At 31.1% G+C, this 24,824-nt stretch overlaps 2 protein-coding genes across 6 annotated transcripts in view; both read right to left on the bottom strand.

Annotated features, from left to right (window-relative positions):
• The window catches only part of rdgC (retinal degeneration C), a 968,675-nt gene that overhangs the window by 114,979 nt on the left and 828,872 nt on the right, over positions 1–24,824 (bottom strand). The window lies entirely within an intron of this gene.
• Positions 8,630–14,725, bottom strand: LOC142320120 (neo-calmodulin-like). Its single transcript, XM_075357801.1, has 2 exons — positions 14,515–14,725; positions 8,630–9,034 (listed from the first exon to the last, which is right to left on the bottom strand). The coding sequence occupies exons 1-2, from the start codon at positions 14,715–14,717 to the stop codon at positions 8,839–8,841; spliced, it is 399 nt and encodes a 132-aa protein (XP_075213916.1). The 5' UTR covers positions 14,718–14,725; the 3' UTR covers positions 8,630–8,838.

Genomic DNA, 24,824 nt, shown 5'->3' with positions numbered 1-24,824 from the left:
CCGTTTTAGTCACCCATTGGCTTCGACAGCTCGTTGAAATTACTAACCTTATGGTAGTCTCTCGAGAAGGGCTGTTGTCGAATGGCTTCGACGGCTCTTAATTCATAACCTTGTTGTGGCCCTGAAAAGGGCCGTTTTTTTGCATTAGCTCTGAGAAGAGCAGTTTGGTCCGGAAACTGGTCTCTGGCGAAGTCGGGGAATTGCAGCTTGTCCATTGAAGTCAGACCGAGCTTTTCCTCGGCGGCAGTTCAGTCCCCACTACAGCGTGGTAGTGGTGGCCCCAAAAGCCCCGCAGTGTCGGGTCGGCGCGGTCGAGGAGGTTCTCCCCGAGCGATCCCACGCTGGACCGGCTACTGCTGCTGAATCAGCCCGGCGAGCTGGAGCGGGAAGGTAGCGTCCCCGTCAAGCGGCTCACTCGGCGGGATATTGGTATCCGGCGGGAGGTCCTATGTTGAGCCGGCCAGGGAACTTCTTCTCCAGGTGGTGGTCGACGATGAATTGAAAATTCATTTCACCAGTGGTAGTGTCTCTGCCATTACCACTGAAACATCCGGAGACCCCTGGTTCGAATCCCGGTCAGGCATGGCATTTTCCAACGCTACTTATCGTTCATCTCATCCTCTGAAGCAATACCTAACGGTGGTAAAAAAAAATAAAGGAAAAAAGTCAGATTTTGTCCGCATCAGATTTTGTCCGCATCAGATTTTTCAGTTGTCATTCGAGTACATATCGGACGAAGCCGCGATAGGGATGCATTTTTCTTTTTATAGCAGCAAAGTTAATTTTTTATATTACCTTGAATCACATTCAATTTTTACTTCGGCCACAATATACATGTAGCTTATTTTTTTTATAAATAAAAATATTTTAATCAATATTATATTTAAATTTTCATTAAATCCTGATAAAAATGTAAATAACTTATGAAAAATAACTAAAGGAATATACAATAAACAATGAATTGTTGCCCAAAACTTAAATAAAGGGAAAAAAATGGAAGATAAGAAAATTTAACAATATTTGTTAGACCGATCCATGTTATGAATGAATTAAAATAGTTCAATATAAAAGTCCAATAAAGATAAACAAAAAATCCAATCTCAAATCTGGCATCCCAATCGCGGCTTCATCCGTGCACTATGATTACTTGCGCTTCCCGTCACGTCAGAGGGTCATGGCTCGCTTCGCTCTCCCTTCCCGTTTTCTCCCGTTTCCCTTTCACTCTCCCGTTTATCTTCCCTTACTTCCCTTTCCTCGTCCTCTTCCCCCATTTCCCTTTCCTCGTCCTCTTCCCCCATTTTCCTTTCCCGTTTTTCTCTTTTCCCTTTCCATTTCCTTTTCCTTTTTTCCTTTTCCCCGTTTTCCCCTTTTTTATTATTTCCATTATCCCCTTCTTCCATTTTTACCCTCTTCCCTTTTACCTTTTCGATTTTTCCCTATTTCCCTTTTCCGATTTTCCCTTCTCCCTTCTTCCCCGCGCGTAAATCGGTACAGTAGTTTTTTAGTCTATAACGGACACAAATATCGGAAACATTGCAATGGAATCGTAAAATATTTAGCATAGCGTATATTGCTTTTACGCCCAACAGATAGCGCCGTTAACACGAAATTTAGTTTGATTTAAACCCCTTAAAGTCAAAATTTCGTAAAATCCTTCTTAGTGCACGCCTGCTTAATGATACGAAGGTATCCTGAAAATTTCAAGTCTCTGTTAGAGACTTGAAACCAAAACAACAGTTTTGGTTGTACGTTGATTATCAGTCAGGACATTCTCTTTTAAATAAGAGATTCTACATCTATTCCAAATAATCTAGTAAATAGCAGTGATCATAAATGATGACTGAAAAATGTTAAGTTTCAAGGACTGAAATTATTGTCACAATCTTCTCTCTCAGATTTAAAAAAATCTGAGAATTTACATGTAGCGTAAATTTTTATATATATATATATATATATATATATATATATATATATATATATATATATATATATATATATATATATATATATATATATATATAGTTATATAAACTTTATATATGTAGTCTAAATTACTACTACTAAAATCTTTGTTTACTGTTATATTAACGATTACAATTAATCTTTATTGCATTATACACACAAGAATTTCGCATAGTTGAAGTTAATTTGAGGTTTTAAGACGAGGTAAGTTATATCAAAGTTATTAGCGGTTATATAAAAGTTGATTGGAAATTTCAGTTTATCAGAAATTAATATGCGACTATATTAAAGGTTTATTCCTAAAATCGTCTCTTTTATTAATATTATTTTTTTTTCATGTTATTACTAAATTGCTTTTTATTCATAAAAAATAGATGTGGTAATAAAATTATCATTTTTGTAACTAAAAAGCATAGTTTATTATCATAAAGATATTTGAAATCAAATCAAAACTTTTAATAAATTAAGTAACAAAAAAAAGAAGAAATTAAATATAATAAAAAAATAGCGAACAATTCGATAATTATAAATTACGTAGTTTATGTAACACATATTTCTAATAGTTGATAAATTTCCTACTGATTTGTAAATATAATAAATAATTCCCTTCTTTAACGGGAGAACAGAACAGTCAGCTTTACATCATATCAGATTTTCCGTTTTTGTGCACCCACATTTGCTCATTTTTGTTTTCTTTCTGTATGGTTGTTAATCCAAACAATTTTTGCTTGCTTTTCTCAAAGATAAATTATATATATTTATAATAAACCAACACTTGAATATGTCTAAGCTGTAGAATTATTGACTCCGACCAAAGTTCAGCAAGAAACTGGACACACCTTTGTGGTGCGGCTGTACAGTAATATTCTCAGAATCTGTTAAAATTATCAACTGACTAATGGTTTTCCCCTTTCCCTTGTTAAAAGGAAATTACACAATATGATGTAATGTGTTCAATCCTATTAAGTTTTGCGCTTGGTTCTTGAAGGCGCAGAAATATTGAGAAAACTCGAAGGAGGGATATGGTGTCTTAAAAACCTACGTTCTTTGTACAACGCAACAGGAAATAAGAATAAGATTAAGAAGGTACCTAATACACTTTGAACAGGAAAACACTTTACCTTTCACGGATTTTATTATTATCACACGATTTTTTTTTCACGTTAGCGGATCCATTTAGCTCAATCTCTTTGTTTTTAAAACATTATTCACTATTACTTACTAAACATCACTAGTTAATATAAACTAACATGTCGCAGGAAGGTCACATTAAAATAACTGGATAAAATATTTGGGAAAATCAGTGTGTATAAAAAAATATGTTTAAAAAACAATGATTGAAAACAATGATTATATCGCACAAAAATATAAAATCTTAGGAGGGCCAAAAATGTAAAAAAGCTGCCTAAATTGTAATCTTTAGAATAGAAAATAAAATCGTATATTAAAAACACAATCTGCAAAAAAGCATTTCAATTAACAGCTGGAAAGATAGTTGAACCCATCAAATAAACACTACCCGTCCAGCTCTTGTAGCCTAAGATCGTAGTCCACTCTTATATTTAAGATAATCTAGATATTATTCCAACAGATAGATATATTTAAATAAATTTTGTTCGGTTTGTTGTTACAAATAATGTTTTCCTCAAACCGTCATGGGGAAAAAAAAAAGGTTTAGAAAAAAATCGTTTTGTAAAACTACGACAAACTGTTCTTAAAATAGAGCAATACTTTTCCCTTAATAATTTAATCTGATATAAATAATCCGCTCAAATACAACTTTGTCGTTATCTAACGTTCTGTTGTTATAACCACCAAGCCTCATTGGTTAACGGAAAAATAAAAAATAATCGATTAACTAATCAACAATAAATTCTAATAATGAAAGACCTCAATAACAAACGAAAGTGGAGTTATTGTCCGTTCCCAAGATAAGTGGATGTATTTGAAAAAAGAAAATTGTATTTCTTTAGTTTCTCACTACAATTACTATAATTGTAAGCGGTAAGCTTAAAGACGCGCTAGGCGATCCTGCCAACGATCAAGTTAATACGACTCACTTGACTGCGGTAACGAACAATATAACATTGGGTCGCTTATTTTTCTAAATGAGAAATGCAAGATAGAACACTTATAATCTATATAAAAATATAAACTCTCAACGTATTTAAAACTAGACAATTTTTTTTCGACGTTTTTCCAAAATAGGATGCATCCAGTATTTTCTTTTCTTACTGCTTAGATATTTATTATTATTACTGTTACTTCCTCGAAGTCTGTTCTGCTGTTGAGTTTATGCATTACTAACAAATTCTGAATTTCCAGCTTATAATCTCCTACTCTGATCTTAATTGCCTATGGAGTAAAATTGAATTATTTGATTTTAACTCCCTTTCCAATGTTTTACCACAATGCTTTGATTTTATTTTATTCCTGAACTCCCTTCGACTAAATGAAACAATTTCATGTTATTCAATTTTTGAACAACATTTTATTATTAAAGTAACCAAAGTACTACTAAAAATAGTAATACAATATATTAAGGGGCTTTACGATAATTTAGGATCTATATTCCAGAGGAACATGAAGCAGTTCAAAATCTATATTATCGAGTGTTTCTAGTCAAACGGTCTTCAAGATTTTTTACATACATCCCAGTTTGCAATCAGTTTATTGAAAATCTAACCGGAGTTACCTACTGAAGACATAAATTTCATTTTCGATTTTAAAAAAATCTGTTTCAAGTTTATAACGAAATAAAAGAGAACGTAATTAATGTTACCTGCAAACAGTATTAAATTACATTGAATACACGAATAAGAATAAGTAAACATTTATATTAAAAAAAAAAATTTACTTTATTCTTATAAAAAAATCTTTATTGTCTTTAAAGTAATAAAAATTAAATATGGATAAATGATATTTTTGTACAAGATTATTAACATTGTAATAAGGTAATTTTGAATTATAATAACACCGCCTTCTATACCGCGCGCACGTGTGTTATATTTCTTATCTAACATTTTATGCTTAACCGTCCTTAATTGAGTACTTTATTTCTTTATACTGATATGCACATAATCAATTACGAATAGATTGCCAATTTTTCTACATGAATTTTCAGTGTTTCTTATACGTAAATAATTGAAATAAAATAACTTATTTTATTATATTATTATAATCGGTGGGTTGATTATCGCGTAATGCAAGAACAAGTAAACAATAATCGCGTAATACAAGAAAAAATAAACAATCATCGCATAATGCAAGAACAAATAAACAATCTATCATAAATATAGACATTCTATTAAATTTTTTAGCGATGTCTTAAAATTCATAAAATTTGCTAGCGATTAGTTTAGCGGTTCTTGAGATTTTTGTTAACATATTAAAATTATAGACGTATATCCATCCACAATTATGCGTATATTTGTGAAGTTAAATTTTTCTATACTTAGAAAAGAAATTAATACTTATGGAACAGTTACGTGTATTTATTACGGCTTTATGAAACTGTCTGTTTTATTTATCTTTCCCTACATTAAATATTTAATAAAAAGCGTTCTGTTTGACTTATCTTAGGGTCACTAATTAAATTTACTAGAGATTCATGTAAAGGATTTACACTGGCGTCCTTCAACTTAGATAAATATAAGCGAACATGGTATACTGCACAAGAGAGCGCGCGTATTTGTGTGCTTCATTTGCCTTGTGAGTTTACATATGCACATACGTCTTCATAGTAGGTCTATCGCATTTACCTCACTCTTTATACTGTTTTCTCTTTCACAGACATTTACATTATTTACTTAAATATATTATTTTATTTATATACCACTTTTGATTCTTATTTTTGTGTAAAATCAGAGAGAAAAAATAATATAGGATAAATTATGTAAATTAAAGCCAACTGAAAAGGAATAATTATATATATATAATGTGTGATATATATGTGTGTAAAATAATAACTAAACTCAATTCTTTGGTTAGACAAATATAAAAAACTAAGTAAGTTAGAAAATTATCCAAATTAATAGAAAATTTTGTAATGCAATTCATTAGGTCAACAAACAAACTAAAAACAGCAGAAAACCTAGACTGTATCAAGACAAACCACAAATCATTTTTTTTTTTCTATTTTTTTTTAATATATGATCAAATCATAAATTTTGTGGTTTGTCTTCCTATATCTTTGTAACAAAATAAGAAATAAATATTAAAAATTAAATAACAGTACTACAAAAAAAAAGAAGAAATATTGCTGACAAATATTTGTTCTTTATTATACGATAAAAAATGATAATTAAATCGTGCGGGTGACAGTTTTGATAGTAATTGTGTACAGTATGTTCAATTTTTTCTAAACACACACACACACACACACACACACACACACACACACACACACACACACACACCTCATACACATGCGCGCGCGCGCATGTGTATGCGCGCTCATACACACACATTTATGCAGCATATGATGCATGTATTCTCTTACGTTCAAAAAATTATACGGTAATGTAAGGATTCCAACTAAGCAATATATCTAAATCGGTTCAGCCGTTGGGCTGCTACGGTGTAACAAACATACATATACCCTTAGTAAGTACATTACAACCCTTAGTACATTTCACCCCTAATTCATTTCTAGTATCAGATGCTACGCAGCGTGAAATAAGGTCAATTTCTGAGTATATCAGTTAATTTTTGTTCTGGTTTGGTCCATTGAACCAATTATTAAACAGAGGAATTATTTAACGTAAATCAAATTCTACTGTTTTTGTAATATTATTCAATCGATTGATCCAGTTCAAACCCTGCACAGAAACAGTGAAGCTCGCAGTTCATTAATTCAATTCATTAAAGCTGTGCTTCATCCGGCATATATATATGTATGCATTTATATACGCGCGCGCACACACACACACACACACGCGCGCGCGCGCGCGCGCGCGCGTGTGTGTGTGTGTGTGTGTGTGTGTGTGTGTGCGTGCGCCCATACACATGCGCGCGTACGTATGTGTGTATGATACTATTCTTTATTCCACCTTTTTTACATATTTCATGATTTTTTTTATATTTTTTCAGGGCAATATGTATGTATGTGTGTTTTTAAAAACTAAGCGTTAAAAATTCACAATTCAAAATTAAAAACAAAAGCATTTTTAATAACAATTAGAATCCTTCTTAAAAGAAAATACCGTACCGTATACTAAAGATAATAAAATTACCTTCTGCTGTTACGGAAAATGGCATAAATAGCTGAAACACAGTAATTCAAATATGTGAAACACAGTAATTGAAATATCTGAATATAAGAACAGGAATCTTAGAACAAATTTAATTTCATTATCTCCTAGAATAGTTCGCATGTTAGCCCCTAGTTTAAATTTGTGACGCAATACCGCATAATAGATACAATCCACAAGGATGTGGTGCACTGTTCAGAACCTTTCGTCCAGTGGAAACCCCGATGTTGGTCATTATCCAACCAATATTGGCCTTCTGACGCACCTTAAGGGGATTCTATGATATTGACGTTGCTTGGAAAATGGGAGAGAAAATCTGTCGTTATCTAACTTTCATATTTTCTTGAAAGTAAAAGAAATCTTTGACGGTTAAACGTGAAGATAGCAAACCTTCACCCATATGGTCATGAACAGGCTAATTAAAGAGGACAGAAGCAGCCAGTTAGAACAGAGGATCCCAACCTGTTCTCAAAAATACTTGGATGTCAAAGGAATGATGAAAATACAGTTTATATGCGTACTTTTATTTTAACGATAAGAATTCTGAATTATAACAAATTGCTAGTAACTTTATGTCGATCTGCTGTTCTTTAAATGAATCTCTTCTTTACAAACTCGGAAAAATTACTGTTAAAAAGTTTAATTAAGTATAACGGAAATCCTATCCAAAATTCAAACCGAAGTAGCAAAAATCTTTCAAAAACCACACAAAATTAAACATATTAAATATATTTTTCGTTATGTATTCTAGTTACAAAATTATAGAAATTTCGACTAGCGAGGAAGCAGATGCAAAAAAATTGCAGTTCATACTGGCTTTTTCCAAATAAATCAAAACTAACTACGGAAGAATCTCAAATTTTACATAAAGCTGATCGTAAAGATGAAATTTTTAAAAGATAAAGTTTTTGCACTTAGTACAGCGAGAAGTTTATTTTTACATTAATAATATATTGCAAGAAATAAAAGAAAATATTACAGAATGACTTTAGTTATTAATCATTAGAATATAATAATAAAAAAAACAATGTTGACTGTGATTGGATAAAAACATCTTAAAAGTCGTCTACATGATCATATATATGCAAATTTTTCATTAAATTATTTCTGCTCTAGTTACCTGTCAAAAAATTATCCTGGAACAATAGCGTTTGAGAATTTCTTGAGTTTTTTAAATCAGTTAATATTTTTCACTGTTATTATATAATGATATTTTTATTTATTCTTTGTTAATTAAATACTTTTTATTTACAAAACGGAATGAAAAAATTCACTAAGCACTTACATTCACACAATTTTACAGCATTCATTGAAAATAAAACCAATTACTTCAAGTAATTTCACAATTACAGATTTAAAAATTATAAAATTAAGTTATTTGAAATTGCTTAAAAGGTAAAAAACATTTAGTATAAAGCTGCGATTTAACTTAAATCGATATTTTACACGATCCCTATTGATATAATGTTTACTTATAGCTTTCTGATAATTTTTTCATCCGTGTCCATATCGGCGTTTATTCTATTCAAATTTATTGTTTTTGGTTAATACTAACTACCCCATTTTGAAATATCACATTAAAAAAAAAAATAAATTAAAATAAAAAAAAAAATTAAACATTACTTTAAAAATGCTTATCTTTAAAGATTTCTTTAAATTCACTAAACGATAATTTTCCATCTTTATCATTATCTGATGCATTTAAAATTTTATCTACTTTTGCGTCACTCGGTTCTTCACCAACTGCTTTTAACATGTTCTTTAAATCTCCTCGTTCAATAAAACCATCTGCGTTTGAATCCCACATCTCAAATGTAAATCTGTTAATTGTGTAAAAAAAAAATAAATAAATAAAGTATATGTATAAAATTATAAGGTTTATTAAATAATTAGCCATTATATTGTATAATTATAACCACATAAAACAAATTATGAAAGCCTCGTTTTAAACTGCAAAAATAATCAGTAAATATTCGAAACAAACTTGGGTTTTTAATTTTATTTTTTTCTAAATGTTATTAAATCTATTTTGTTATAATTACGTAGATACTTCACATCAGTTAATAAAATAATAAAATTACAAGAGAAAACGTTCAGAACCTTTTAAATAAATTGCAATATTAAATCTAAAGTCGCTTTTATAGTCATCATTAAGAAATACTGTGAAATTAGAAAAATAAATATTTAATAAATTAAAGTAATGGACATAGATAAAAATGAATACAAAAACAAAAAAAAATGTAAAACATTTAGTTACTACTGCACATCACGAAAATACTTATCAAGAAATAAAAAAAATTAAAACTACAAAGCCTTAGGCACACTGTATACCTCGCGACAAGAAAAATATTTTCATAAAGTTGTTTAAATAGAAATCTTAGTTAATTATTGATTAATAAAAATGTATTTTTCTTTTCAGTATTTTTTCTACATTTTTTTTATTATATTTCTATTTTATTTTACTAATTCGCCTTGAATGTACTGATAATTCTAACCTACTACCGAGTGAGCAACTTAAAAACCCAACCGAGCCGATTCATACTGCTATTAAGAGATCAATTTTAATGCAGTTACAGTCACTAATTTACAGTCTCCGATACAACTAGCTATTATTGGTCGTGTATGTTGTACTTTAGTCTTTTGTAATATATACAAACATATGCTTCGATGTACGGGCATTTTCTAAAAATGTCATATTCGATCGAGAAAAACGTTGCTATGGCGGAAGGTTATGTACATTCTGAATCATTTGAAAAGAAATCACGTCAAACTTGCCACTATTCCAGCAGAGTAACATATACAGAGACAAACTAGATGCTCTCCGAAAGGAGTGTTGTCTCAGGGTTGTCATTTCCAGGTTGCTCCCGATGACTTCGTGATTATGCATAGGAACAGGATGCGCGAATACGAATATGACCCCGAATATGACCTCAGTTGAAAAGAATGAAGTGAGCGCGGCAATTACTGAGGAAACTAAGGAATTGACAGGAGGGGATTGCTGTGCGAAGGGCTGACAGACCTACAGGCTCATACGCGATGTTGGGAGATGGTCTGGGAGAATCCATGGCTCGCTGGGTTTTAATCTGGGTCATGGGGAATTTAGGGCGTATCTTTCTAGGTTTGAGTTGGACCACTCAGATAGCTGCCCTGCTTGTGGTGTTGAAAGGACGCCTTTTCATGTATTTATCCGCTGTTCTAGATTTGTGTTAGAGCGTGAGGAGATCGTGGATACTATTGGCAGAAGGAAATGTTTGGATCTGAGGACCTCCAGGAAATTATGTTAACGAGTGAGAATCACTGGACGGCTGTTGCCCGATATGCTAAAGCAGTTGTGGAGAAATTACGTTCTTCCGAAGAAAGCCGCAGGTTCAATAGAGTCCCTGGGGCCCCGGTTCAGGGAAGGATCGCGGGCGAGTGTCTAGAGGGCCCTCCGATCTTGTGGGGATTGGCTGGATGCAACGAAGCCGCGGTCACTCCACCGGCTGGGGTCCCGTGGGCTTTCCCCACTTTCGAGCTAAAGCTGATGGCATGTAATTATGCATATGGTAAGTATAAGTGTTGCGAAAGTTGTTAGTGTGCGTGTGTTTGTGCGCGGGTGGTGTATACATGTTAACCCACCGGGTTGGTCTAGTGGTGAACGAGTCTTCCCAAATCAGCTGATTTGGAAGCCGAGAGTTCCAGCGTTCAAGTCCTAGTAAAGCCAGCTGTTTTTACATGGATTTGAATGCTAGATCGTGGATACCGGTGTTCTTTAGTGGTTGGGTTTCAATTAACCACACATCTCAGGATCGGTCGAACTGAGAATGTACAAAACCACACTTCATTTACACTCATACATATCATCCTCATTCATCCTTTGAAGTATTATCTAAAAACGGTAGTTACTGGAGGCTAAGCAGGAAAAAGAAAGGAAAGGTGTATACATGTTGGTATGTTTGGTTCAGGTGTGTTTGTGATGTGTTATGCTGGTTTTTTTTTGTGTGGATCTGATTTTGTGTGTGTATATGCCATGCTATTTGCTTTGTTGTCTGAATGTGTGTGGTGTGGGCGCTTACTCCTTAAGTAATGCTTTATCAGCTATTCCCAGGAGGGGCAGGTCGCCAGAGATGGAGATTTAGTAGGTAGTGCGCAGGAATACATACGCCTTTTTTACCATCTTGCGGAACCTGTTTGCGAGTCCGATACTGTTTCGGCGTCCGTAAATGAGGTTCCTACACCTGTTAGGATTGAAGATAAAAATAGCCGATATTCAAAGAATTTCTCCAGTCCATAATATGTATATAAATAAATAAACAATTTGTAAATAAACAAATCTTGTTGTAAGATTCTTCATGATTTAAATGTAGAATCGCATCATAACATGAAATAAGTTAAAGTGAAACTTCTTTATTGTGACTGGGTTCTCAAAAATATTATATACTGGGGTTCTCACTAGAGCACAAAAGTGCTTCGTTGCGCAGGGCTCTCACTTTGAACAACCTTTGTAAAAAAATATGGTAAATATATAAACTTTAGCTAAATTAAATATAAAAAACTTAATTTATGCTTTCATTTTTTCATGCCATTCACAAATTTTATATTTCGCAATTCTATTCCAGCCAGTATAAATTTCTCACCCGAAATATGGATGACTAGAGTTTCTACTAAGGTATACCAATCAAAATGATCCTCTACATTAACTGTTTTTCACACAGGTAACCTTTAAGGACTCTTTCTACTGTTAAAAAATTTCAAATATATTTCGAAAATTCTATATAATTCTGAAAAAACTTCGCGTAAAAGTTCTTCGTTTTCACCAGTATTTCTGGTAGTACAATTTCATCATTCAATAACTTCGTTTTGTATAATAATTTACTAAATACATTTATTAAAAAAATATTTTAATTCTTAATTTTTTTATTAAGAAAAATTTGTCAGGTTCAATATCGTGGGGATTTTTAAATAAATTACAATTCAGCTCTTAAAAAAGATTAGAACATTTTTTAAAAATGATAGAGAGTGAAACATGAATTGTTGAAAGTTTGACATCTTTATTGAATTTACTCTTCAATTAAGCGACAAAGCCTTTTTAACATATTTTCAAGATATGAAATTAAAATTACTATTAATTTCGATTTATATGTAAATCATTTACAAAATATGGTATTTTTCAAGAAGATAGTCGGAGCTGATCTGTAATTAGTCGGTTGTTTGTTGGTTGGTGTCACTGAAAGGAGAAAAAAGTACCTATTTTTTCTTTTAAAATACATACACTGTACTGTGATATCATTAAAATAATACAATGATACTATAATAATAAAATAAAGTACAATATTTTTTAAGTACAGTAATATTTACGCCAGTAATTTATGACATTCATTATACGCAGGAATTTTTCGGAACGTAACACCCGCGTAAACTGAAGGTGGACTGCATATTAAATTTATATAAACTACTATTAATTTATTTAATATAATAATAATAAATATAATAATTATATATATATATATATATATATATATATATATATATATATATATATATATATATATATATAATAAATAACTTAAATATAATCGTAGAATCGCATCATACGCTTACTAAGCTCGCTTCGCTCGATAACCTTAACTCTCTAGTAAAGGTTAGCGAGCGAAGCGAGCATTGGTTAGATTATATTTATAATTATATTTATTTATTTTATAAAATTAGATTACTACCGCAGGTGTGTAGATTACTACACATCGGCTGCGGACATCATCTTGAGAAGTACCCAAAATATTTTAAAAGCTAATATTGAATGATTTTGTTCATACGTAATATAGGATTTCATAAAATGTATTATACAAAGCTCCATTTATTTATTCAAATAAAGTATATTACATAACCTAAAATTGTTTCTTTATCGATAAAAGAATTTATGAGACCAATCAAAGGATCAAAACTGTGCCAATAATATAAACAGACAAACTGTTACAAACCTTTAAGACTAAAATATTTTTATTTTGTAGTTACTTTTTGTTATCTTCTATAAAAATACCTGCATGATTTGTAAAAATTAAATTTTGAAAAGAGTTTTATTATTTGTAAAAAACGAAACCAGGATATTTAATATAATTAGAATACGAGACTGTATCTTAGTTATTTCCATTTAATTTAAATGTTTAAAAGGAGGAAGACTTCACATGGAATGTGAAGTAAAATTCCAAAAGAGAATGTTTATTAAATCTCAAATTGAAGAAACTACATTTTTGGTGAAACCAAATGAATATTAAAATAATTACTGAAATGAATAATATTCCTTAGTAAGATAGTAATTTCTAATTATTTCGATCAAGTGATACAACTATAACATTTCAAAAAATGATACAATTATATAAGTAGGAGAACTCTGTGTCACACGAAAACAGAAATTTTGTTTTTTAGGTTGTGAAAATGAAAGAATAGATGGATATATATAAACATTAAATCAGTATAAAGTAATGGATTTTAAACTGGAAAAAAATATGCTACCATCAAATAGATTTAAGGATTACAAAGTAATTTATTAAATGTTAATACATAATTATACTAACGCAACGTATGCAATATTATGAGTTAAAAGTAAAAATAAAAAAAAGTGATTTATACGAAACATTATTTATTAATGTTTGAAAACTTTTTTTTTATTTAATTTTTTTTTTAGAAAAGAAAATACTTTGTACATTCTTTAAACAATAATACTGTAGGTAGGTTAACAACTGCAAAATTATTATTACACATTCCTGCAATATTATTGCAGGAATAATATTTCTAATTGTTCTTAGGATTAGTTATTTTAGTTTTTGGTTAGGATTTTAGAGAATAAATATTATAAAGTAAATACTGGGATACATGAAAAGAGACTTAGTAATGAAGTAGAAGAGTTGAATGGAATCTGTGAAGTTTGTCGAATTAGGCCAATTTCAAATCGAATTTTTAATTAAGTATTTTATGTTTCCTAATGTAAATAAATGATATTTATATATTTAAACACTGTTTAAAAAAAAAAAGAAAAGAAAAAAGAAAAAAATTAATACTACAGTCAAACGCGTTATATAAGAAACGTTAACGGTAAAAGATGTAAAAGAATCAAGTTGATGTAATAACCTAAATGCACGCGTTTTGTTAGAGTACCACCTCTATGACGTAATCATATTTACAAAAATAAACAATTACGCGGTTTTTTTCCGTTCTGTACAATTCTTTAAGTATTTATAGGTTAATATGTAAATATTTTCTTACAGAGTACTTATTTCAATTATTTAAAGGTTATAAAAAATGTATATATATACTATTATTATACCTGATCGCTTCTAGCCGTGTTTCCTTCTTCCTTGCTTGCATGTGTTCCAAAAAATCTTTGATATCAACTTTACCATCCTTATCTTTATCAAGAACTTCCATAGATTCATTCAGTTCACTGTCTGTCGCTTCATAGCCGATGAAATCTTGCAATCCTTTCTTTAATTCCTCCTTCGAAATAACACCGTCTTTATCCTTATCCATCTCTCTAAATAATCTACTGTATGCTGTTCTTTCTTGATCTGTTAATAAATCTGCTGGTCTTTCTGCGAACAGATAGTTACTTACCGATATATTTCTATAAGTTGGGAACCTATTTGACGTCGAGCAATTGACAGCCGAATATTTTGACAAAACCAAACCGACATATTTACAAAATGAAAACATATTTTTGTACTCAAAATTTTGGATATTTTATGCCGAAAATAATAGTGGTTTTGGTGATACTTCTAATTTACATGTTTTAACAATGCTGATACAAATAAAAGAATTTTTCTTCTTACTTCTGACAAGCTGACGACAGCTGACAAGTATAATAGTAATTTTGATTCTAACTGAACTGAAACATTTCAAATGATGTAACAGATGGTGTAAACCACTTTTAATTGCTTTTTTTTTATACGAAAGCAAAATTTCCCTGACTGAAATTTAAAAAAATAAAACCTGATTTCGAAAAAAATTATAATAATTTTTTATAAGTTCTGTTAATATTGTTTGATTGTATTTGTCTATTATTATTATTATTATTATATGCATTACGATTTAAATATTTATCGGGTTTGTTAAAACATATTAAAAAGAAGGAAAACTTTTTCTGTACCAAACTACGTGAGGCTAAATATGTATACTAATATCGATATTTGCTTATTCCTGGATGAATCGCTGAACGAATCTGTTACCATCATTTTTGTTCAAATTTGACATGATTCTAGATATAAATGAAAAGGTATACCCGTTACTGGGTAGGCAACGAAGCATATTGTTTTTTACAGAATTATTTTTTTACAGTAACATTTTGAGTTGATCACGTTCTCATAAGAGATATTCTCTACAAAAGAAATTAAAAAAAAAAATATTAAATATTATTTTGAAATTTAATTATCTATTTTGTTTCAGATTTAACTTATCTTAATAAGTGAGGTAAACTATTTATCAAACATTAGTTATTTAATAAACCATTTTAGTAAAAAAGCAATTGAAACTTTCAATGCACTCTATAAATAAATAATTAAGGTTGTGGTTGCAAATAGTTTCTAAGTAACATTTTATTTTAATATTATTCATTGCTTTCCATACAGGAGTGTAGAAAAAGAGTTATATTGTTGTGATTTTATTTAAATCAATTTCATCCCATTATCTGGATTTGTTAGTCTGTTAGTTTCCGTTCTACGAATTATTTTTAAGGAAGAATGAATTAATTTTTTTAAGTAGACTGAAATCCAACCGATTTCTACATTTCTTAAACTGAAATATGTACAAATTGGTTGCCTTCTCTTACCTAAATGATAGAAAAATCTCTTTTTTTATTATTCATTTTTGAAGTTTACTCGTTCGGGATATAATTAAAAAAAAAGAAAAAGAAAATGCTTGTTCATATTAGCTAAACTATGAATTGGATAATACTTTTAAGAAACCTGTTTGAAGTTTTAAGCAGAATATTTCTCCCACCTTGGAAGAGACAGTTTTTTATTATTTACAAGCTGTAAATGAATATTTTAGAAAAAGTTTCCGGTAAACTAGATTTAACAAAATAAAATTAAAATAAATATTCGTATGAAATATATTTAAAAGTTGACTTAAATTCCTTTTCGATTTGTAAATAAGATGGACTACACAAGAAACACCATATTGTTCAACTTGTATAAACTATATGACAAAATTTAGTGTTTTTTTCTGAATTATGGATATCATGGCGTTATACTACTCTCAACTATTGATATGCCTCTAAATTATTCTGTATATTATTTATCTTTTTCCATTTTTTCTTTGTCCTAGATTTAAATAAATTTTTCTATTTTTATAGTAAGAAATGAATTATATTAAATACAGCACATGTTATAATTTATATAAAAATTGAAATTTTTATAATTGAAAAAAACATTTGCGATTCGGCTGCCGATTTTTTATGAAGTCATTATTACAGTTTCTTTCCTCATAAAAGTAATAAACTAAGCAAAACACATTCATCAAATTTGTTATCCCAGTTGTCTTCTGTTAGCGTAGAAATCTGAATAAGACAAACGGCATCTACATCTTAAATAAAAGAATAAAAGTAGTTTATAAGTAGCATTTTATGTAGATTGCTTTGCTTATCTCTAAAAATTTAATGAAAAATTAAAAAGTATAATCATCATTATAATTATTCGATGTTATTTTAAAACATTTTTAGAACAATGTTTTTAAAATTGGTTTAATTACTTTTTTATGATTAATTTTTTTTATATTTTTCAAATTTTATTTTTATTTAAAATACTGGTAGACGTACAATAAAAACTGGTTTTATGAAAAATAGATACGCACATGAAACGATTAGCGAAAAATCTGCTTCTTGATAAATAAAAAAGCTGAAAGTTCTACAACTGTGGGCTGTTTCTGATGCACGGGTTATCCTCATATAAACACTAAACTAAATTTAAAATATTTATCATTTTATTTAAATATAATATTTTTTCGTTTATTTAATCAATCATTCTTACTAAAGCGCATTCACGCACAATATTTAATTAGCGCGGGTGTGGCGGTACTAGCGGTGACGGTCGGCACTAACTAAACTAATGTAATTTCACAACTTCCTTAGAAAAAATTTCGCTTGTACAGTCGGAAGACTGGTGCAGCCGCGAGACTTACTGCACCAGCATACCGAGTCGATCGGGCGATCGAGTTCAAGACCCAGGCAGATCGAGTTCCTTTTTATACTTTAAATATTATTCATTTATTTACATACTAGTATACAACTATTTACATACTTGGCGTTTATAGACCTAGAAAAGGCATTCGATAACGTAGACTGGAATAAAATGTTCAGCATTTCAAAAAAGTTAGGGTTCAAATACAGAGATAGAAGAACAATTGCTAACATGTACAGGAACCAAACAGCAACAATAATAATTGATGAACATAAGAAAGAAGCCGTAATAAGAAAGGGAGTCCGACAAGGATGTTCCCTATCTCCGTTACTTTTTAATCTTTACATGGATCTAGCAGTTAATGATGTTAAAGAACAATTTAGATTCGGAGTAACAGTACAAGGTGAAAAGATAAAGATGCTACGATTTGCTGATGATATAGTAATTCTAGCCGAGAGTAAAAAGGATTTAGAAGAAACAATGAACGCCATAGATGAAGTCCTACGCAAGAACTATCGCATGAAAATAAACAAGAAGAAAACAAAAGTAATGAAATGTAGTAGAAATAACAAAGATGGACCGCTGAATGTGAAAATAGGAAGAGAAAAGATTATGGAGGTAGAAGAATTTTGTTATTTGGGAAGTAGAATTACTAAAGATGGACGAAGCAGGAGCGATATAAAATGCCGAATAGCACAAGCGAAACGAGCCTTCAGTAAGAAATATAACTTGTTTACATCAAAAATTAATTTAAATGTCAGGAAAAGATTTTTGAAAGTATATGTTTGGAGTGTCGCTTTATATGGAAGTGAAACTTGGACGATCGGAGTATCTGAGACGACAAGATTAGAAGCTTTTGAAATGCGGTGCTATAGGAGAATGTTAAAAATCAGACGGGTGGATAAAGTGACAGATGAAGAGGTATTGCGACAAATAGATGAAGAAAGAAGCGTTTGGAAAAATATAGTTAAATGAAGAGACAGACTTATAGGCCACATACTAAGGCATCCTGGAATAGTCTCTTTAATATTGGAAGGACAGGTAGAAGGGAAAGATTGTGTAGGCAGGCCACGTTTGGAGTATGTAAAACAAATTGTTAAGGATGTAGGATGTAGAGGGTATACTGAAATGAAACGACTAGCACTAGATAGGGAATCTTGGAGAGCTGCATCAAACCAGTCAAATGACTGAAGACAAAAAAAAATCACTTATTTAATTCTACCGCTCATTTGTGACGTCACAACATAGCAGACGACTTCAACAGCATTTTTTGTGTTAGGGGTTCGATTCTGCAAAAATAAATTCAAAGAAATTACTAAAGAGTTTGCTACCAAGGGTAAACTAATATTATTATCTGAAATGCGGTTTTCCCTTAAGTTTTTCAATTAATTTCCTGAATTTTCTCATGAAAACATTTTGAATACCAGAATTACATGAGATTATTTTAATTTACCTGGAATTTTACGCAATTATGGTAATAAAAAATAACTATATTCGTATTTTGATATTGCCTAAGTGACCAATATAGCTACTAACTTCTCATTTGAAAAAAATTCCATTATTTTTCCCAGAAGAAAGTCACCACAGGGATGCAAGCATTAATTAGTTTAAAATAAATAACAATCAATGAAATCAATCCAATTTGGTGAATAATACTTCTTTACATAAATAATAATACATATTTATTGAATTGAGAAAGAGTTCCTTTTCATTAAATTCAGCTAAATATAAATTCTATTTCTTAATTTTGTAGATTTCAGGAGCTGATTTTAGATGGTGAATAACGTATAAACACCAATTTTTATTGTTTTAGACCCTCTCTCTGATCCTGTTTAGCCTCCGGTAACTACCGTTTAGATAATTCTTCAGAGGATGAATGAGGATGATATGTATGAGTGTAAATGAAGTGTAGTCTTCTACATTCTCAGTTCGACCGTTCCTGAGATGTGTGGTTAATTGAATCCCAACCACCAAAGAACACCGGTATCCACGATCTAATATTCAAATCCGTGTAAAAGTAACTGTTTATACTAGGACTTGAACGCTGGAACTCTCGACTACCAAATCAGCTGATTTGAGAAGACGCGTTCACCACTAGACCAACCCGGTGGGTCTATTGTTTGAGACTGGCAGATCAAATCTTATCCATTATACAACTTTAGTTTTATTTTAAGATTATCGTTACTAATATTTAATATAAATCCAATTTTAAATAAAATTATGAATTAATTAACAACACAATCGGTATATTTTCGTTGAACATATGCATTTAAAACTTAAATTTCTCATTTTATAGTACCTTTTTTTTCTAGTCGTCTTATTAATCAGTGTATGAACTGGTTAAAAAGGACTCCCGACAGAGAGTAATATTATTACAGTAGTAAACATGATTTTTGTCTCATTAGTACGTAATGCAGTTTACTTATCCTGTTTTCAAATATGTATTCGGAATTTATCCATCATTCACATTTTTTTTTTTTTTTTTTAAATATTTTAAAACGTTTTTTCGTTCATTTGACCATTTTCAAGAAAAAGCTCCTAGAACATTGTAAATAAGATGGAAGCAAATGAGCTAATTCAAAGAGTAGCGTTGCTACTGTTGTGTAGCTTCAAACATGTATAGTTAGATATGTACAAACGTAATCTAGTTTACCACACAATCATCAGAACGATGTCAGTTGTGAGATAGTAGTGAACCAGTAAATACGTCATTTTGAGTGCTTTGTGTGTCAGAATTATTGTGCATTACGTATTTACAACTTTATTTCTTTTATTTAGTCGTTAGTTGCAAAATGCCTAATTTTTTTAAATCATCCTAACAATTTCTGTTACGTATGTGGTGAAGTGACGCTCAAGTCTCAAAAGCGAAACTTTACTCCATTAGTAAAACCGTTATGAACTTTAGTTTGGGTGTAAAGTCGGGGACCAAACAAGCGCCTGGGCCCAAATACCTGTTTGTTGTTTATCGTGTTCTAGGCCTTCTCATTAAATGGAGAAATGGCACACGACACATGCCATTTGCTATCCCTATGATTTAAAGGGAACCGAGATATTGTTATTTCAGCTTAACAAACGTTAAAAGGATTATGTCAAAATCAAAATATACAGTGGTGTACCCTAACTTGTAATCTTCAATGAGACAAGTTCCACGCTGCCGAAAAAGAAACAGATTATGATGATACAACTTTTGAACAAAGCAGTTCATCTGAGCCTCATTTACTGACTTACCAATCTCATACGAGATTTAAAGTTATTGAAAAAACAGTGTGAAATGCTTGCTTCCTGGCTAAAAGGATAGAATCTTCTTCAAAAGAATACAAAGAAACGTTTTTATCGTAATCGACATTCTGAATTTAAGACTATTTTTCTGAAGAAAATGGCTGTGTTTTTTAATGACTTCTCTTATGGAGACATTTTATAATGAATATAACTCAACAGAATGGCGCTTGTTTATTTATTTCTTAAAAGTTAGTTTATAAGCTGTGATTTTGCATAATGGCAATAAATCCTCATCAGTACCTGTGGCTCACGCTACTAGAATGAAAAAAACATATGAAAATTTTAAATTTATATTGGAAAAGCTTCAATATGCAGTGTATAAATGGGATATTTGTGGTGATTTGAAAGTAATTGCACTTATTCTTGGTCTGCGGCTTAGTTACACAAAGTACTGTTGTTTATTGTGTGAATGGGATAGAAGGAACAGAAAAAAGCATTTCGTTAGAAAAGAAAGACCTAAATGCGAATCACTCAATTCTGAACAGAAAAATGTGAAACACGATCCATTGTGTAATCATAAAAATATGTTTCTACCTCCGTTACATATCAAAGTAGAATTAAAAAGAATTTTATCAAGGCCATGGACAATACTTTTGGTTTCATGTACTTAAAACAGAAGTTTCCTAAAATTAGTGATGCAAAAATTAAAGAAGGAATATTTGTGGGTCCACAAATACGATCACTAATGCATGATGAAAAGTTTGAGGAACTATTATATTCAGTGGATAATTCAGTTTGGCAAGCATTCAAAAATGTTACTCACAGACTTTTGGGAAATCGAAAGGCGGAAAATTACCATGATACTGTCAACGATCTTATAACATATTAAAAATTTTGGTTGTAACATGTCCTTAAAAGTAAAATTCCTGCACTCGCACCTAGATTTCTTTCCGGAAAATCTCAGCGCAGTGAGCAATGAACACGGGAAACACTTTATTAGTAGATTTCAGCTATGCAAATAAGGTATCAAAGCAATTGAAATCCTAATATGCGGGCCGATTATTGTTCGACCATCAAGAGGGATGATCAACAGGAGAAAATCATATATATAGATATAGATATAGATATAGCAGAAAATCATTATTTCTTTCTTTCTACGTAAGTCAAATGTTTTAATATTGTTAGTCAAGAATGCAGACATTAAAATGTTTGAAAATATAAATGCCTGTCTCTCGGAAACCTTGCGTGATAAGGAAAAACCCATATCTTATTTAAATTCAGGAGAAAAAAGGCTATCAGAATCACATACTTTTCTTCCTGAGACAAAAAAAAAATATTTTTTGTTCCCCAGTGTTATTTAAGGAAAGAAATAACATTGCCTTTTCCAATAGGTTTACATTTATTTTTATCCAATTATTTAAGATTATCAAAAAAGGAGATGGGTATGGATTATTCATTAAATCAAGAATTATTTTCAAGGAAAATTAAATCACTGGTTATTAGAAAAGATGAATATTTTTTACAAGATTTCAAACAGATGATATCACAGTATAAGGATGTAGATGATGATTGTCATGCAATTTTCATTTGTTTATAGGTGGGATTTCTTGGGAAAGACTGGAATTGCATATGTTTTTAAGGAAAAAGGTTAGGGAAAAACCTATATTCAATAGTATGAAAATTAAACTTAGGCGTTATCTCTTACTAAAGCAGATTAGCAAAATTTATATCGTTACATGGATGACTTTAAGTAGCTTCATTGTCGAAAAGATTTATGGCTTAGTTAATGTAATTTATAGATTGCAATAGTTGCAGTTATCGTTTCAATCTCTATTAAGTTTTATTGTATAAATTGAATTCCATTATTTCTTTTGAGAAAGAAGCCTAATTAAAAGAAAATATATTACAGTTATACAATAACAAAAACTAATGAAACTGAGCAAATTAAAAGGTTTTCCCTAACTATTAACTTTATATTTAATGAGAAAAAAAATTATAACAAAATAAAATCGTTTAAAAGATAATAAAAGGGAAACATGTAGAGAACAAGTAAAATTAAAATAAAGATTAATATGTTTTCAATATTTACTTCCTTGTACAAAGTAAAGGAAATATTATGATCGCAAAAAATTACGGTTTTCAGATTTCGACGAAAATATCCATTTTAACTAGTTTCGGTGTGACGTCTGCACGTACGTACGTATGTATCTCGCATAACACAAAAACGATTAGCCGTAGAATGTTGAAATTTTGGATTTAGAACTGTTGTAACACCTAGTTGTGCACCTCCCCTTTTGATTGCAATCGATTGAATCAAAAGTGTCTGAAAAAGCCCAAAATCCAAAAATATTTCAATTTTGGATTTTTTCTTAATTGCAGTAATAAGCCCTCATTGATAGCTTTTCAACAATATATCATGTCTCCATCTTTAAATCATGAGACCTTGCCGTTGGTGAGGGGGCTTGAGTGCTCGCTCAGTGATACAGAGTAGCTGCACTGAAGATGCAACCATATTGGAGAGGTATCTGTTGAGAGCCAGACAAAGGAATGATTCCGGAATGAGCGCAACAGGTTTTTCAGTAGGTGTTAGGGGCGTGCTTCAGGACGACTTAAACGGCCATATCAACATCACTTAGTCCTCTGAGTACTGCACAGCTGAAAGCAATGGAAAACTACGGCTTCTTTTTTTTCCAAGAAAATATAGCTCTCTGGATTTTCATATAGCAATGATGGAGGCGCCTTCCTTGGTAAAATATTCCGGAGGTAAACTAGTCCCCAGTTCGGATCTCCGGGTGAGGACTACTAAGGAAGAGGTAACCAGAAAATTAAAAAATAACATTCTACAAGTCGGGCGTGGAATGTAAGAAGTTTAAAAAAGGTTGGTAGGTTAGAAAATTTAAAGAGGGAAATGGATAGGATAAATGTGGATGTAGTAGGAATTAGTGAGGTTTGGTGGGAAGAGGAAAACGATTTTGGTCAGGTGATTTTAGAATAATTAACTCAGCTTCAAATAATGGGCAGGCAGGAGTAGGTTTTGTAATGAACAAGAAGATAGGGAAGAGAGTATTTCAAAATGCATAGCGACAGAATCATTGTAATAAGGATAAAATCAAAACCTAAACCGACAATGATTGTTAACGTCTATATGCCTACAAGCGCCCATGATGATGATGAGGTAGAGTGTGTATACGAAGAGATTGATGAAGCAATTAAACACGTAAAAGGAGAAGAAAATTTAATAATAGTTGGAGATTGGAATGCAAGCATTGGAAAAGACAAGGAAGGAAATATAGTGGGTGAATATGGGGTGGGCTAAAGGAATGAAAGAGGGAACCGACTTATAAAGTTTTGCACGAAGCATAATTTAATAATTGCCAGCACCCAGTTTAAAAATCATAATATAAGAATATACACTTAGATACAGCCAGGCGATACTGAATGGTATCAGATTATTTCATGGTTAAGCAAAGATGTAGAAATCAACTCATTGACTGCAAAAGTTACCCTGGAGCACACAATGATAGCGACCATAATTTAGTGATAATGAAATGTAGATTGGGGTTTAAAAACCTGAAGAAAAGGTGTCAGATGAGTTGGTGGAATTTAGGGAAGATTGAGGAAGAGGAGGTAAAGAAGATTTTGAGGAGGACCTGGCAAGAGGTGTGAGTAAAAAAGATAAAGTAGAAAATGTAGAAGAAGAATGGGGGAATGTTAAAAAGGAAATTCTTAAATCAGCAGAAGCGAACTGAGGCGGAACAAAGAGAACTGTTAGAAAAACTTGGATTTCAGACGATATATTGCAGCTGATGGATGAACGTAGAAAATATAAGTATGCTAGTGATGAAGAAAGTAAAAGGAACAATTGACAATATAGAAATACTATAAACAGGAAGTGCAAACTAGCGAAAGAAGAATGGATTAAAGAAATGTTTTCAGAAGTGGAAAGAGAAATGAACATTGGTAAAATAGACGGAGCATACAGGAAAGTTAAGGAAAGCTTTGGGGTACATAAATTAAAATCCAATAATTTGTTAAACAAAGATGGTACAGTGATTTATAATACGAAAGGTAAAGTCAATAGGTGGGTGGAATATATTGAAGAGTTATATGGAGGAAATGAATTAGAAAATGGTGTTATAGAGGAAGAAAAGGAAGTTGAAGAGGATGAAATGGGAGAAACAATACTAATGGCAGAAAGGCTCCTGGAATATACAGAATACTTGCAGAATTACTGTGCAGTGCAGGT

The sequence above is a fragment of the Lycorma delicatula genome, chromosome 2 (assembly GCF_047948215.1).
Source record: "Lycorma delicatula isolate Av1 chromosome 2, ASM4794821v1, whole genome shotgun sequence".
Taxonomy (NCBI): domain Eukaryota; kingdom Metazoa; phylum Arthropoda; class Insecta; order Hemiptera; family Fulgoridae; genus Lycorma; species Lycorma delicatula.
Note: the sequence above shows the minus strand (reverse complement) of the source record. Positions and strands in the feature narration are given on the sequence as shown.

Excerpts from the sequence above, each read along its gene's own strand:
- LOC142320120 (XM_075357801.1), bottom strand. The coding sequence starts at position 14,717 with ATGGATAAGGATAAAGACGGTGTTATTTCGAAGGAGGAATTAAAGAAA. Across the intron at positions 9,035-14,514 it reads ACACGGCTAGAAGCGATCAG|ATTTACATTTGAGATGTGGG; the intron begins GTATAATAATAG and ends CACAATTAACAG.